The sequence below is a fragment of the Poecilia latipinna genome, unplaced genomic scaffold, assembly GCF_001443285.1.
Source record: "Poecilia latipinna isolate Pla-1442-1.1 unplaced genomic scaffold, P_latipinna-1.0 Scaffold446, whole genome shotgun sequence".
Lineage (NCBI taxonomy): Eukaryota > Metazoa > Chordata > Actinopteri > Cyprinodontiformes > Poeciliidae > Poecilia > Poecilia latipinna.
In genome coordinates, this window is record NW_015113062.1 from 254,082 (window position 1) to 270,253 (window position 16,172).

Consider the following 16,172-nt stretch of genomic DNA (forward strand, 5'->3'; position numbering starts at 1 on the left):
TTGGTGTCCTGTGGCCTTTTTTTGTATCAATGTGGGGGGGCGGCAAAAAAAATGGGCGGCGATTTTTTTTTTTTTTTTTTTTTTTTTCATTTGGGAATATGTTTACGACCACCAGCTCCGGCTCACTCAGTGTGTGTGTGTGTGTGTGTGTGTGTGTGTGTGTGTGTGTGTGTGTGTGATTGTGTGTTGTGTTTGCTCCCTGTGTACCATGCTTTTCTGTTTTTGATGTTTTGATGTTTCTGTTTTTGCCGCTCAGGTTTCCTTCATCCAGAATCTGGTGTTCTGTGTGGAGAGAGCCTACAGGGTGCCCGACTACGGCATGTGGGAGCGAGGCAGCAAATACAATAACGGCAGCACAGAGCTGCATTCCAGGTCAGTCAGTCCAGAACAAAAGGCTCATGAAGATGTTCTGCAATAAAAACAAACAAACAAACATATAAAATAAATCCTATAACATATTAAAACATCAAGGACGAATTTCTGTTTTCTAAACCAAAGGTTTGTTATAAGTTTCCTTATCGTGCCAATCAAACTATTATTTGAAAACACATTTCTGTGTTTGGAATTAATTACAATAAAATAATCATTACAAATAATAGTAGACATAGTAAACACAAAGGGATGAAAACTAAATGGATACAGCGTGAATCTGTGTTGGCTCTGTGTATTTAGGTATCAGTCTTCAGGCCTCAATCTACGGAAGTCTGAATGTCCAAAAAGTAGAGGTGGGCAGATCAAGCCAAAATATCAATAATATCAATACCACATTGGTATCAGTATCTCTGTTATTACCCCATGTTTACTCAAATAAATCTGAAAAATCCTGATTATACTTTTATTTTGAGTCATTTGATGTAAATGCATTTCAAATCAAAATTAAAATCAAAACTTAAGTTTTATTACAAAAAAATGATACATGTATAATTATTTTTTTAAGTACCAAACTAAACATAAGTATTGTAAGCTATTCCTGAACTTTAGTCCTGCCCCTCTTCATCTGTGTTTGATCCAGCTCTCTTCATGCACCGCAGCCTGATTCAGAAATAAAAGCTGCTGCTTCTCAACATGATCTCCTCAGTCAGAATGGAGCTGAATCTGAAATGACTTTTGAAGTGTTTTATAACTGTTCTCCATCCCTCATGCAGATATCATGCAGTCTATCTCTGCTGCCATCAAGTTTCCCAGCATTTGTAGAAATGGCATCCCAGGTTTTACACTGGAACTGGCTGTGAAGATGCCACATGAAATGAGTGTCCTTTTCCTTCTAATCCACTTTGCAACCTTTTTTTTTTTTAAATGAGACATTTTTGATAAATGTATTCATGAACATTTACATGTAAATACATGAGATGATAGCCAGGCAGCTAATTTCCTATTGGAAGGTTGATGTTAATGCACAATAATAAATACAGAGAGGAGGGGCTTAGCGCTGTCAATCATCCTCATGTAAATGTGCTAATGGTGGAAAAACAACTTACCATTACAGGAAAACTGTTTATCCTCCTACCTAGCATTAGCATTTATGACAGGCGGTGCTAGCTGCAGCGTAGGAAGCGGAGAGGAGGATTAAGACAACGCCACAGAGAGAGTCATTGACAGCAATAAGACGCGCCTCCTGGCTCTGACTGGATGTTTTTATTTAGCACTGGAGAAAACAGAGGACCTTTATGTATTTATATATTTATTTTATTTATTAATTTTCATAGACTGTCTCATACCATACCATCACGACAAAGTGACAGCTTCAACAAATGCGTGAAAAAAAAAAAAATATTTTTATAAAAGTGACCTACTGTAGCTTTAAGAATACGAGAAACCCTAACGCAGATCTTTATCTCACTTTATCTCACTGACTATTTGTTGTAATGGGCAACAAAGCAACAGTCAGAAATAAGGCAAGTAATCTCCATCCAGAAAAACTGCACAGGAAGAGTTCAACAATCCGAACGCTGGTCGTTAAGCCCTCATGTCCGAGCAGCAGCTCCTCTGTTCTGACCCACTGCAGGGAGCTTTTGTTACCTGCTTCTAACTAACTTATCATCCAAGGTCGAACTGGCCTCCCTCTCCTCTATCAGCGTCTTGATAAAGATCCTCAATTTCTGCCATGGCTTATCTCCTGGAAGCATGTTCTTTCTTCTTCTTTCCCTCTGACAATCCAACACTATTGGCAGCAGCTTGCCAAGATATCCTGTGGGGGAGATAACTAATTCAATGTGTCTTGTGCTTCTTGCTGCTACGCTTTTGATTTTCACAATTAGCGAGCGAGTTTCTACATGTAGTTGTGTAATAGCAATTCGGATGCTGTGCGTAAATTGTAAACAATGAGGCTGACTTGTTTTAAAGCAGTTTTATGTAAACTAGATCTGCGTAACGGAGAAGTCCTTTTCTCTCTGCTTGTGGGTTAAATAGAAATGAACTGAAAAGCCTGTTTGCGTTGTGGAGAGGATTTATTTGTACATAGCAAATGACTAACTTTTGCCTCTGGAGAACGTTTTATCGTCACGTCTGATCTATTAAATAGATTTAAGATTAAAGATAAATTTGACTGAAAGGAGCATGTCTAATCCCACCAGCATTGTTTCTGGTTTAATGAGTCAGATGTAATCTGATGCACACTGTTCAGCATCTGCCTGTTCCTTCAGAGCCACAGGAAAATAACTGTCAGGGCATTGCCTTTGTACCAATATGAAAGTGTAGCATTCACAATATGATTAGCAGATAAGCTGGGCTGCCACTCTTGGCTCTCACAGTGCCGTGTATACAACACTAAGATAATTAATATAAAATTTATAGCTGGTCAGTTGATCATTAAGTATTAATAATCAACAAGGACATTAACATATCCCACCGAAACCCAACAGAACACTGTAAATCCCACACCATTGATCCCAATGCACAAGCTCTATTCAGAATGGGAATGTCGAGATTCCCTTCATTTCCTCACCTTTAGAGCGACATTGCATATTCTTCAATATGTAAGAATAGATAACAAGTTTGACCTCTAGCTTTAGTATTTGTATTTAAATTTATTCTGTAATGTATTAAGAATTTATATTTCAAGTTTGAAAGTATGAAAATGATTATAGAGTGTAAATTTGCTCCTCTAGTGTACACTTTGTAGTTGTTCATTGTTCCAACTGCTGCTTTACTGACAGACCAAAGCAGTATCAGTAGAGCTTTTCTTGGCTTTGTTATGCACATGTAAACTGTTCCTAAAGGCACTTTTCAATTTCTTGTCATTTTTCTAATAAACCTTGATCCTGCTTTCATCTGTGTTTTCACACTGCAAACAGGTAAAGCATTTCTATGATATGAGAAATGTTTTTTGAGGTGTTTGAAGACGTTGTGACTGGCTTCATTTCCTTGAAGGTGAAGCATTTCCCCATTTTTGAGCCGATTATATTTGTGTTGCTCTGCGAACATCATGGCTCGGCTCTTATCTTACGTTCTGAAAGCTGCAGCTTTCGGAACGTTCTGTTCCCTGGTAAAGCTTCCAGTAACTTGTAATTAGCCAAGAAAGTTCTTGCTGTTAAGGTTGGTGGCTTGCCCTGCTCAAAATGAAGCATTTGCAACTAAAATAATGTTTTGTTTTGTTTTTTAACAAACTTTGAGTAGAGCTTGTGTCAGCGTTTCGGTTTGCTGGAAGCAGAATTCAAAAGGACTTGAGATTTTGTTTTGTTGTAGTAAAACAATGTGGAGGTAATCTGTGCAGGAGGAGATATTTTTCCATTGTGGTGTTAAATCAACTCTAGTTTGTTGGTGTAGAAAGTCTGGTTTGTTTTGGAAGGTGTGAGCGTGTAATCGAACTCTGGTGCGGATCAAAAACACGGATTATGGTCCACCTGAACACCAAGGTTTCGGTTCGGTTGATGGGAACTCTGGCGCAGTTGAATTCATTTCTGAATGCCGAACGGACTGGACACCGCACCAACGCAGCAGATTTCCCCTTTTGCATTCACCCAGAATGCAACCAAAACAAACGTGAATCTGTCACTTGGAAGATAAATCCTACAACCGCTAAAATCTGACACCACTTCAGTTTTATTCACATTTTGTGAAGGGGGAAGACGTGCTCAGTGTCTTCTTCAGAGGTTTTTGCGTTGCTTCCTTCAACGGTTGTTGTTACAGCGCCGCCACAGACGATGGAGTGAACAGGTTGCTCTAAGGTATTTCATTTGTTTGACACAGTGCAGTGAAAATGCAATTTTGATTCCCAGTCAAACCATGTCTACCGGGCTATCAGGTGTGAAAACACCCTTCGATGGTTTACACAGCAATGATGGTCACTTTAAATGATCCTGGAAAAACAATTTGAAGAGGATTTTTAAACTTTCTTTGCTTAAAGAAAGTTGTGACTTTGCATTTAACTCACCTGTAATGTTTAACTTCCACTGCTTGGGTGAAGCGTCTGCAGCGACATCAGCAGTCGTCTTCACTTTTCCTCCAGATCTCCCGTCTAATTTTCTTTCTGGGCTCCAATCTCCACTGGGTAGAAATGGAGACGCAGCAGTGAAATGGATTTGCTTTTTATCTGCATTGCAATCACAGTGGTCAGTCACTGTGAAATCCACTCCTATATTCTCTATTTATGATTTTCTGTTTTTTTTTTTTTGTTTTTTTTTCTGAAGAGAGGCTTTATTTACACCAGACTACAATCTCAAGAGCCTTCAGCTTTATTAAGTCCTGCCAGATCAGTAAGATCACGATTGGAATTGGGCAAGGTTTTATGAAAGCAGTTGGGATAATTCTGACAGAAAAGATATTACAGTATTAAATACTGTAATACGAAGGTTATTGTTTCAGCTAATAACCTTCAGTGCGGTTATAATGTGGCTAATAGTCGGTGTTTCTTCTCATTCCAGCTCTGTAGGTCTCGCTAAAGCTGCTCTGGAGGCCATCAATGGATTCAACCTGTTTGGAAATCAGGTATTTGAACTTCACCCCAGGCACATGTTTTTTTTCTGACTGAATAAAAGTTAAATGCACTACTTCTGAACTCAAGACGGAGCTCTGTCTGAACACCCGGGTTTGTTTCAGCAGATACTTTATGTTTGCACACACTGTGATCGATGGCCGCAGTTGATCCCGGTTTGGCTCCCCCGACTGCTCTTTCGCTAAATCCATTAGTGCACATATTTTTTTTCTTGCTTTGTAAGACAGAAAAACAGTCATTCATTAAACCTGTCAATAGATTAGAAGTAAAGATATTTTTTTTTTTCCTCTCGTTCTTGTCAACAATTGGATGGGACCCAGGATTAGCTTATCTGGCCATTAAATCCCTCAGAAGTTTAGAGAGTTCCTAAGATCATTATGCGTCGCTGCAGGTTTCACTGCAGACCACTGTTTGTTTGTTTTCTCCTTTTCAAACTGCTGTGAAAAAGAAAAGGGTTTTGGACCGATCCGTCAGCCAGAAAACAGAATCGGTCAATTTCGCCTTGATTGGCTCTGATCAATGACTGACAGGTCAATGACTGCTAAATGCCTGTCAGAAAAAGAACAATCTACTGAATGATAGAAGCAAAACGGAGATACAGAAAATACAAAAATTGTTGAACTAATATCATGAGAAGGATTATTAGTGTACGAAAATTTTATAAAAAAGATAACAAAGGTATGTGGAATGTACTAAAAAGTGTAATTGGAAAAAAACTGATAGAATACCAAGTGTATAGATTTTTCAGGTGGAAATGATGAGTTCCATGAATCCTCTGTGAATTTGGGGCCAGATAAAATAAAATAAACTTTACAACATAAACTATATAACCTAATGTCCAGACTCTGTTATAAACAGGTGGGATGGAGGTGTGGAGCTGAGCTATGACGTGTTTTACTAGCAGTTAATGTAAACTGAATTGTGTCAAATAAGTAAAGGATACATATTTGCAGTTGTACACTATTGTTATACATTATTAAAAAGAGGTAGTAAGAATACGTTTTCTACCGCTATCTATTGGTTTTTGGACACAGTTTTGTTTTCTTGTTTTGCATTTGACTATTTTTAATTGTTTGAAATAAAATAAATTAATTAATCAATCAGGACGGTAACACTTTATTTGAAGGGCTCTGCATAAGACTGACTCCTTCATGTTCATAACATCTGTCATGAACATGAACATGAATAGGCACTTTTAATGCAAAGTTGACACTTTTAATGGAAGTTTTAGAACAACTTTACATTTAAAATGCTGCTATTTACCAAATAACGTAAAGTTGGCATTTTTAATAGACTTTAGATGCAACTTTTAGTACAACTTTACATTAAAAGTGTCATTATTTACTGAATGACACTTCATGACAACAGTCATAAACATTCATAAAGACTCCTTCATGTTCATGATGGTGTCATGCCAGTCTTATGCTCACCCCTTCAAATAAAGTTTTACCGTGAATACTATATAAAATTGATTAAATGTATCAAAATCAAGAAGTCACATCATTTATTGCTTTCAACAGACAGTGCATACTTTACTGAACTGTGTTTTGTGTTTTTAAAATCCTTTAAATGTCAGACGTTTGCTTTAGTGCAGAACTGTTGGTAATGTTGGACTTAACTCCATGTGTCCAGAGTTCTGCTCCTATCTGCTCCATCTTTTGGTTGGAGTTACATTCTTTAAAATAAAGAGGAAAAAAAAAAGATTTAAACTGCCTGGAATTGGCAGGTTGCACCTTACAAGAAACCAGAAAGCAGGCAAAGTCTTATCAGCAACTTTCTACTCAAAATGGGTTCTGTTTTCAAGCTGAGCTTGTTGAATGGATTTACTGACGTGTCAGCTTTATGATCCATGCTGCGCAGAGCATCTGTAGATGTGTGTGTGCGAGTGTGAGTGTGTGTTTCATCAAGTCTGCTACTCCTATGTGGGAATGCTTGTGCACCAGCTTTCGTCTTTCTTATTAATGACTCTTATCAATCTTGATTTCCCAGCTGACTCTCAGCCGTCCAAAACCAAACCAAACTCCCCCAGCGCCTCAAAGCGGAACATTTATTACAAACCACACTGCTATTGCACTTATCGCCGACTCCAGACCGTATGCTTGTGTATCACATTTAGCCTTTATGCCGGCTCAATGGACACTCTGCTTACAGGTCCAGGGAGTTTATAGTTTTCCTCCGCTGACCACCCCTCCTCTGACCAGTTGCAGGGATGCAGCTTTTCTGCTCCAGACAAACTGAACTGGACAGATAAAACTAATATCATCAGCTTTGAAGGCACATTTACGGCTCCTTGAATCCATGTAAACACCCCTTATTATTATTTTTCTTCCATATCGGCAGCGCCAGCATGTTTTATGTTAGTTTATCCATTAAGATCTTTCAAATAGTGAATATTTCTTATTAAATTTCTGTTTACTTCCATTTTCTGTGTGGCTTTTTACCGTTTTTATATTGACATTACATCACATTTTCTGTCACAAAAATATAAAGCACGGTTTTCTTTGATAAACAATTTTTTCCAAGAATTAGAAAAACTGATCCAAATTATAATAGTTTATATTAGTGACAATTAAAAGCATTTATCTGTTTAATTAGAAGCTCTGCAGGGTTTCCCTCAGTGTATTATAAGCCTGGCGGGCCACCAGGCTCAGCATTGCTTATTTTTCAAGGTTGTTTTTTTTTTTAAATGTTTGCATTTTTAAGACTTTCTACTTGGTATTCAGATATTAATTTTCTAGTCTTCCAATAACACATAATTATCAAGTGATATTTTCATATTTCCTGTCAACCTTAAACATTTTTTAACTCAAAAACATGACGGGTGGCTTTATGAATGACTGCTGAGCGCCCCAACCAACGGGCTCTTTTATCGTATTTGATGCAATAAACCAAGTTTTTTCAATTCCAACCAGTTTTGATTAATCAATAAAGAGGAGGCAGTTTAATCATTAGTATTAGACTTTATACTTTTCCTGATTTTACAGCCATGTTGGGGGAAAACTGTCAAAATTTAATGTATTTTACAGATGAGGGATTCTGTTCATTTTGCTCTGTGATCAGAAGTGTTCAACCTCATTGTGGTCTCTGTATTTTAGTGGAAATGAGATTTTTAAATCCTTCACGTTTTTTTTAAATGCCACAGCCTTCGCTCTGAATGTTACTAAAACAAAAGACTCCAAGTAAAAACTTTTTGGATTGAAATTAAGCTGGCATAGCAACAAAAACACATGTTGTTTTCTTATTGGCATATAAATATGAACAAAAGCTTTTTGAATGCAGTGTTTATCAACCACATGTTTATCCTGCAGACGTACACCGATTGAGGTTTTTTCTCATATAACAATCTGACATATTGTTACTCTGAAAACAAGCAGTTTATATTTGTGCAGACAATCTAATGCAGCCCTCATGTGTCTTTTCTTTAATTCACTAGCTTTTTGTTTTTCTTTCCTTAGTTTCCAGTGAGATTCTGCTTAAATAGCTTTTTTATATTTCACAGACTTCAGTCACATAAAAATAAAAACAAGAAAAAAAATGGAAGTTAGTTTCACAAAACTGACTAGATTGATTTCTTAAAAAATATAACATTAGAACCTTGTATAACACTAAACATTCATGAAAAAGAGACACAATTGACGGAAGTGCATGCTGGTTCACATCTCCACTGCTTGTCTAGTCCCAGTCATATATATTAACCTGCCTTTTTAGGTCTGAATGTGTTCATTGATACTTCTACAGATGTATATACAGTAATTCTCTTCTACTTTAAGCCGATTTTATTTTTCACTGGCATGTCGCTCAGCTGCCTCCGTTTCTGTCCAGCTGCGCTCGGCACTCTGCAGATTGCTAAAGGAAAGATTGCTGATTTGACTAAAAGCCCAGACCTGTTTGGGGGAAGAAAACCAGATTCTAGCAATATTCATACATTATGCATAAGACTTGCATTAAAAACTGCTTAGCAGGTTTCAGCGGTGACTCGGTTGCTTTTATGTGAGCACAGCTGATGAAGCGGACTGGAGCCGCAAAGGTTTGATCACTTAAAAAAAAAAAAACAACCTGAACAGCTTTACTCCCCTCTTCTCCTCTCCTCCTCCTCCGTTTCCTAAAGATATTTAAGTGTAGTGGATGAACAGCCGACGTTGTGGTTGTTGCACTTCATCTCCCTGCGAGGATTTTTGAAGTGATAAAATAACTATCGGTCCTGCGCTGTTCAAACACTCCCACGTTCAACTTCAAACAAGTATGCAAGCCAGAAATATCCGCCCGACTTTGCAGGGAAAACGGCATGTTTTTGATGTGTGGAGGCATGAGGTGAGAAGTTGAGGGCTTTAAAGCCAAGTGGTTTTATTTATTTATTTTTCTTTCTTTTCTCAGATAAATGATGGATGACTTGCCAAGTGTGAATGTTTGTGGGTGTGCACATTCAGACTGGAACACTATTAGCTGCCACTTTACCTGTGAAGCATGAACAGTTCCTACGTAACTGTGCTGTTTTTCTTGTTTGTTTGTTTTTTCTTGCCCCCGCTGCAGGGCTGCTCGTGGTCTGTGATATTTGTGGATCTGGACGCCCACAACAGGAACCGACAGACCCTGTCCTCCCTGCTGCCCAGAGAGTCTCGCTCACATGTGAGTCAGTCCACAAAGCCCTCTGTGTCCAATCACAGCCGAGAACACCGACCCCAGCAGAGGAGCTGACAATCACTCAGACCTTCACTTATGTCACACAGTTTGATGGATTATATCTCCCATCAGTTTTGTTTTCCGCATCAGCTCTTCTCTCAGGTTCTATGGAGAAAATTCTAGATCTTCATCATTCTCTCTTGGGATCTTTAGAAATATTTTGTTTTTCACCAATTAACAAGAAAATCACAATATTTAGAATGTGTACTGATAAATCAGCATTACTGTCAGTATCGGTCCATGTTTGTAGATATTTAAGATATTTGGATCGTGTCTGATGAGTTAAACTGGCTCTGATAATAATAACCAATGTTTATTTTCAACTAGTTGTCATGTTTGTTTTGTTTTTTTTCATGTGACTGCAGTGGTGATGCAGCACAGGATTGTGGGAAGTTTAACCCTACACCAATGTTCTTAAGGTGTCAAAACATCATAAACATAAATTTAATATATATACAATATCAGTAAATATTGGTTATTGGACATAAAAGCAATATAGACATCAGATATCGACATCGGCCCAATTTTTCATAGTAGTGCACCGCAAATTTTATTGTGAAGATTTGAATGTCTGATTGTTGTTCATCTCCTTCACCACAACAATAGAACATAATGTAATGCAAATAGGAATGCAACAATCTGATAAATCTGTTCACAATAATCACAACATATAGCCCTCAGTTAGCATCATCACAGTTTAGTAAAAAATATTTGAAAATATTCAAAAAGTCAGGTTTTTGTTTCTTCTTAATTATTGGAGTCATAGCAAAAGAAATTTAAGTTTGCATCAAAGCCTTGAAATTGGGCCTCTGTCTCTTTAAGAACCTCCTACCCTTCGGGACACTCCCCCTTCATCACAACAGTGCTTTTCCATAATGCTGCTTTCAGCCATTTTTAGGAGCATTGTTGTTTGTATGAAGAGCTCAGCAGACGGCGCACTTCCTCCAGGTGTTTGCTAATTGCTGCTGCCACTAGTCTGAAGGAGCTGAGTGGAGAGGGGTTCCCTGTGAGGTGGGACGTCGACTGGGGGCTGAAGCTTCAGGCTTCAGAGAAATATGCAGCGCTTTGTATGATGGTGTTAAGCTGTAACCTAATGTCTGCCACTGGAGATTAAAGGGTTTCTCAAACATATATGAATAAATTAAAGCAAAACTCCAGCTATGTTTTTGATACGGAAACAATGTGACATGAGATAAAGCAAAAAAAAAAAAAAAAAAGTACATTTTGCATAAACCCTGCCCTTTAGTAAAGGAGTGTATATTTATCTGTGAAACACCACCACTATGTAGAGGGTAATGTTTTAACTGTTGACAAAAATGTCCATTAATTGCTTTATATTTGCATGAACAAATCCAGCTGCCTGCTTTCTTCCTCCAGATCATCCCTCATCCTGTCGTTTCCAACCAGCTCCAATTAACAAACAAGTTTCACCACTTCTTCTCATGCTTTTGACAAAATGCAAACAATCACGAGCTGCTTCAGGCAACTCGCCTTATTATTAATATTATAACAGCTACGCAGACCACAGGCAGGCTGACTCTTTTCTTGCGACTAGCTGGTAGCGAGTTAAACAGACAAAGTAGTCTCTGTGCTGACGACTCCAAAAACATCCTGCTGAATGATAATTAATTTAGCATCAGCAGCAGGAAGACTGAGTGCTGACTACAGGAGGGTTCTTTTAGGATTTAACTCGACCTTCTTTTCCCTCTTTCTGCAGGTGGTGGAAACAGAAAAACATCAGTGTGTGTTTGCAAGGGGAAAAAATCAGGAAAAGTCGGTTCACTAAAGCAGAAAAAAAGTTACACCAAACAGATTTTTTTTGGTGCATTGCTGAATATCTTTTCCATTAATATTAAAGATAATTTATTTATATAAATATACATCTTTACACCACATCTGCTGCTGTGTCAGTCTTGTCAGGGTAAAACAGAATGACTCCAGTGGTGGGGCGAATTTAAACTTAAAGTTTTATCGCAATATTCTGGGATGCTGTTGTGAATGCGATAAAAGGGACATTCAATTTTAATTCTTCTACTTGGAAAAACATACCAATTTGTCAACTCATTTTGTAGGACACCAGTCAGATTATGTGTTATTTGTATCACTAAACTGCATATATTAACTACATCTAATCATATTTTCAAATGTATTAAGTATAGATACTCTCATTGATCATTTTTCTTGAGAAAATAGTCAAGCTAACACTCCTGACAGTACGGACAGTTTTGGAGGTTTAAGCATCATCAATTGGAATTTGTCGTGGAAACAATAAATAAAAACAATTATTGTCACGATAAATGATAAATGATACAATACACCCCAACTCTACTTTCATGTAACACTTTTAGCAACATTATGGAGTGATTCTCTGTGAAAAGCCATGCCTACATTCGCTCATTTTAAGGCCATTTTTGCCTACCAGGACGTTTGTTCTTATTCTCTCCCAAACTATAGCCTGCCACACACACACACACACACACACACACACACACGTCAAAGGTTAATCGCACACATCAGATAAACCCACACCCCCGTGTCGATTCTAAATTTCAATTTAAAGCTGCGTTTCTCCCTTGTAGTCGATCATTATGCCACCTGTGCTGCTGATTGTTCGGCATTCAGAAAGATTTGGCGAAAGTGAGAGGTGGCCTCACGGCAAATGTGGGGGGGAGGAAATGAAACGGAATCAGGAAAAGAAAGTAGGGGCAAAATTATTTCCTTTTTTTCTTGCCGCCTCTTGCAGACACTTCAGTGATCACATCTGTATGTATTTGAGTGTGAGAGAGTGTGTGTGCTGAATGTGTCGGGCAGAAAAGCCAACCGTCAGTATTTGAAGAATCAAATGAGTGTAATTAGAGGATCAGAGAGCCGTTTCAGTCATGTTAGGCTGACATTAAGGGGGAGGAAGCAGTGGAGGGGTTGCAACAGTGCAGGATTATGTCAAGATAAAGATACTAATACCATATCGGTGCTGCTTGTTGTGCGTCAAAAGATCCAATTTCAATATTCGGTCGCCCGTACGAGGTTCTGCTCTGCTCTTTGTGGAGCAACTGTAGCCAAGCGGTTTACCTTGTCAATATTCACACTGGAGTTGTAATGAGATGTCAGATAAAAGGGCCGGGGCTAAATGCCTCTGCCCCAGCCTTTGTTCCTGCAAAGATCAGCGCAAATTGAGAGCGAATCCAATACAAAGAAGCATCAAGCAGACCTGGAGAGAGACGCACTCGGTTAGCAGCTTGTTGAATGAACTCATCGCAGCTCTGAGGAAACTTATTGCCCAGGCAGCCGAGTCTATTCATTAAGAAAACGCAGGAGCTTTATTTTTGGAAACCCGCGCCTGATTGAGGAAGTGAAAATATTCCTGGTTGCTCTATGTGAATGATGGCTTTTCGTTTTTTTATTCCTGCTCAATACATCGTGTAGTCATAGTGGCCTCTTAAGTCAAATGACGTTGTTTATTCCTAATGAGTGATTCTGTTACAGTTCAGTCAGATGCGGTTCGTCCATTTGGAAGAAAATTAAACAGAAATATTTTTAGCCTTTATTAGTGCTGACTTATAACGAGAGCTGAAACATTTAGTCAGATTAATTGTAATGAATCAAGTATTGAAATAATCGTCAACTAAATTAGTAATAGATTAATCATTAACTGAAGCATATTGACTTATAAATGACCAGTTGCTGAAACGACGACATATTCAGACCAAAAGCCAAATATTATTTGAATTTTTTAATAACTATTATTAATATATATTTTTTAATCAAGTGGCATAGTTTAGTTTGACCTGGTTCAAATTTTGTAAAAAAAAAAATATAAAGAAAAGAAAAGAAAGAAATATCTCCAATTAAGCACCTTTTCCTATCCAGTTAATGATCTGATAATCCAACAATAATCAACAGATCAGCTCTGTGATGTGTTGATGTTGAGACTAAGCTTTTTACATTTTGATGTTATAAGTATTATTTTTAGCTGCTGATGGATCCTTTGCTGCAAATGATCAAGCATACACTAAAGGAATGTTATTTGTTTTACATATTTTTTTTTTCTTATTTGAAAAAGGAATGGACTTACATTATTTACATTTTGAATCTGTTATAAAAAATAAGCTCAAGAGGTTACATAAAAAGCTGCAGAATCTAATTAATTGTGAAAATAATAGATGGAATAATTGATAACTATAATAATCAGTCGCATCCCTGCTTCTGATGCTGTGTTAAGTTGAGACTCTGTCAGTGATTTGCTGTGTTTCGTCTGACAGAACACCGACGCCGCCTTGCTGCCAACCATCAGCTACCCAGCCTTTGCGGTCGATGATGACGCTCTCTACAGCCAAACGCTCGACAAGATCGTCCGGAAGCTACGAGGCAAATATGGCTTCAAGCGTTTTCTGCGCGACGGCTACCGCACGGCGAATGAAGACAAGAACCGCCGCTACTACAAACCTGCTGAGATGAAGGTGAGTGTTAGGACTCCAGGTGGGATTCCTATTTATGATAAAAGGTTGTTCAAAGAGTTCTGGACTGGTCATACGCAGTTGTTGTTGTTGTTGTTGTCCTTTTGGCTCCTCCCACCATTGGGTTGTCATGGTACTACAGCTGCCTGCAGCTGCTCCGTTTCACAGCCAATGATTGGCCTCACTATTTAAGTGAATATATTTGTTTAAATATATTTAAATGTATATTTATATTTAAATATATTGTTTAAATATATGCGAAATATATTTAAACAAATATATTGATTTGTTTAAATGATGGTACAATGTTTGCCAATATCACAAAGTATGCCAATCTGATTTTGATTCAATATAATTCACAAATCTGCGATACATTACGCCTATCTAACACAGTCAATTACATCTATTTCAACTCACAAAAACATTTAAAATAATTTTCTCCCCAAGTTCCTACAGACATTGAAATAAAAGTTCAAAATTTCAAAATAAGACATCCTAAACTTGATGATATAAATTAACATTTTGAATCATATCATGAATCATTTAATTTGTATATATCAATGTTTAGCTACACCTCTACTTAACAGGTGTGGATTTTACATAGACATGAGATAAAAAGACAGTCCCTGTCATGCTGATGTCATGTTTTATGGTAAACTTCTGACCCACATACCAGAACTCTCAGGAAACTGTTCTAAAGTTTGGCAGGTTTATAAAAATACAAGAAGCTGCGTAGATTTCTGGTCCTTTCTGGTCCAGGGGGGTTTAACTCCGGGAGCGGAGAAGTAGGATGAATGTCTCATGGTGAGATTCAGGAAACAATCTTACTGGTTGAATAGGATTGTTTGAATCCAGAGAGAAGTGAGGAGTTGACAGCAGAGGATTCAAGGGCGGACAGGTTGAGTAAATCCTGGAGGATCAGATCCAGGAGGGAACTCGGGCGGTAACCGTAGGAACAGGCACGAGGAACGAGGTCAGCGCAGAGTTGAGTTAACAACGAGGAATTACTCAGAGGGTTAGAGGCACCACACGGGTTGACACGGAGGCGTCGAATCAGAAACCGGCAGCCAGCTGCTCTGAAGCTCCTGCTGGTGGGCTGATTAGGAGCAGGTGTGCAGGAGCATCCGGCTCAGCCACGCCCCCTGGTGGAAACCTGCAAGAAACAGAAACACCAAACACACCCAGCTAGCTCCGTTACAGCACAGGATGAATCAATTGCTATGAAAAACTGAGGCTAAAAGAGTCGGTCACTAAGAACACCAGGCAGAATGGATCCATTTCAGTTTTCAATGATTGAAAAATTCTTCTAATAATCAGAACAAAATGCCTCTTGTCTCGATTGAACTTTTGTATTCATCGTTACATTACAAACTTGTGATTCCTGGGATTTTTGTGAGACATCCCGACATTAGATTAGATCGGATTCATCTTCACTGTTGTTGCATATGTATAGGTACAGAAAATGGAAATTTGGTCTCTAACCAGAGAAGCAGCATAAATAGTGAGATACATATAGAAATAGGCAGAAAGTCAAATAAATTACATAAATACAATCACATAAAAAAATATATTGAAGAATTTTATCTGAATTGGAATTTTATGAGACATCCCAACACAAAGTAGCACATCACTGTAAAGTGCAAAAGAAAGGTCAGGACAGGAAGTTTTAATGCAAAGTTCTGTTATTCCATCTTTGAGTATCTCAAACTAATCAATCCATCATCTGAAAATGGTAAGAGAATGGAAAAATGACTCAAACTCAGAAATTAGCTTATGAGTCTGAAAAAAAAAACCCATAAAATGTCTAAAATTTACATTCAATCATCATAAACCAGGATGTGTCATTAATGGAATGGGTCACATGCTTTAGTTTGTAAGCTTTAACCAAAACGGTGACCTTTGAACCTGTCCTGTGACAGTTTGAACTTAGAGGTCGTCCTGCAGACTTCCTCTAAAAGCAAATCATCCATCAAACAGGGCCTAGTTAAAGTTTTAGTAGTGGTTTTAGTGATAATCGATTAAACTGAGGCCTTCAGAGATATTCAAAACCAATGCAAAAACATCTGTGCGACCTTAACGTTTAGTTTAGTAAAAATATTCTGTTT

General features: G+C 38.0%; 1 protein-coding gene across 3 annotated transcripts in view; it reads left to right on the forward strand.

Annotated features, from left to right (window-relative positions):
* Positions 1-16,172, forward strand: part of phkb (phosphorylase kinase, beta) — a 121,861-nt gene that overhangs the window by 37,879 nt on the left and 67,810 nt on the right. For all 3 annotated transcript variants that reach the window (XM_015038582.1, XM_015038581.1, XM_015038583.1), the window contains 4 exons: positions 257-372; positions 4,863-4,926; positions 9,464-9,559; positions 13,873-14,070. In XM_015038582.1, coding sequence (XP_014894068.1) covers positions 257-372; positions 4,863-4,926; positions 9,464-9,559; positions 13,873-14,070 — 474 coding nt within the window. The remainder of the gene's footprint in view (positions 1-256; positions 373-4,862; positions 4,927-9,463; positions 9,560-13,872; positions 14,071-16,172) is intronic.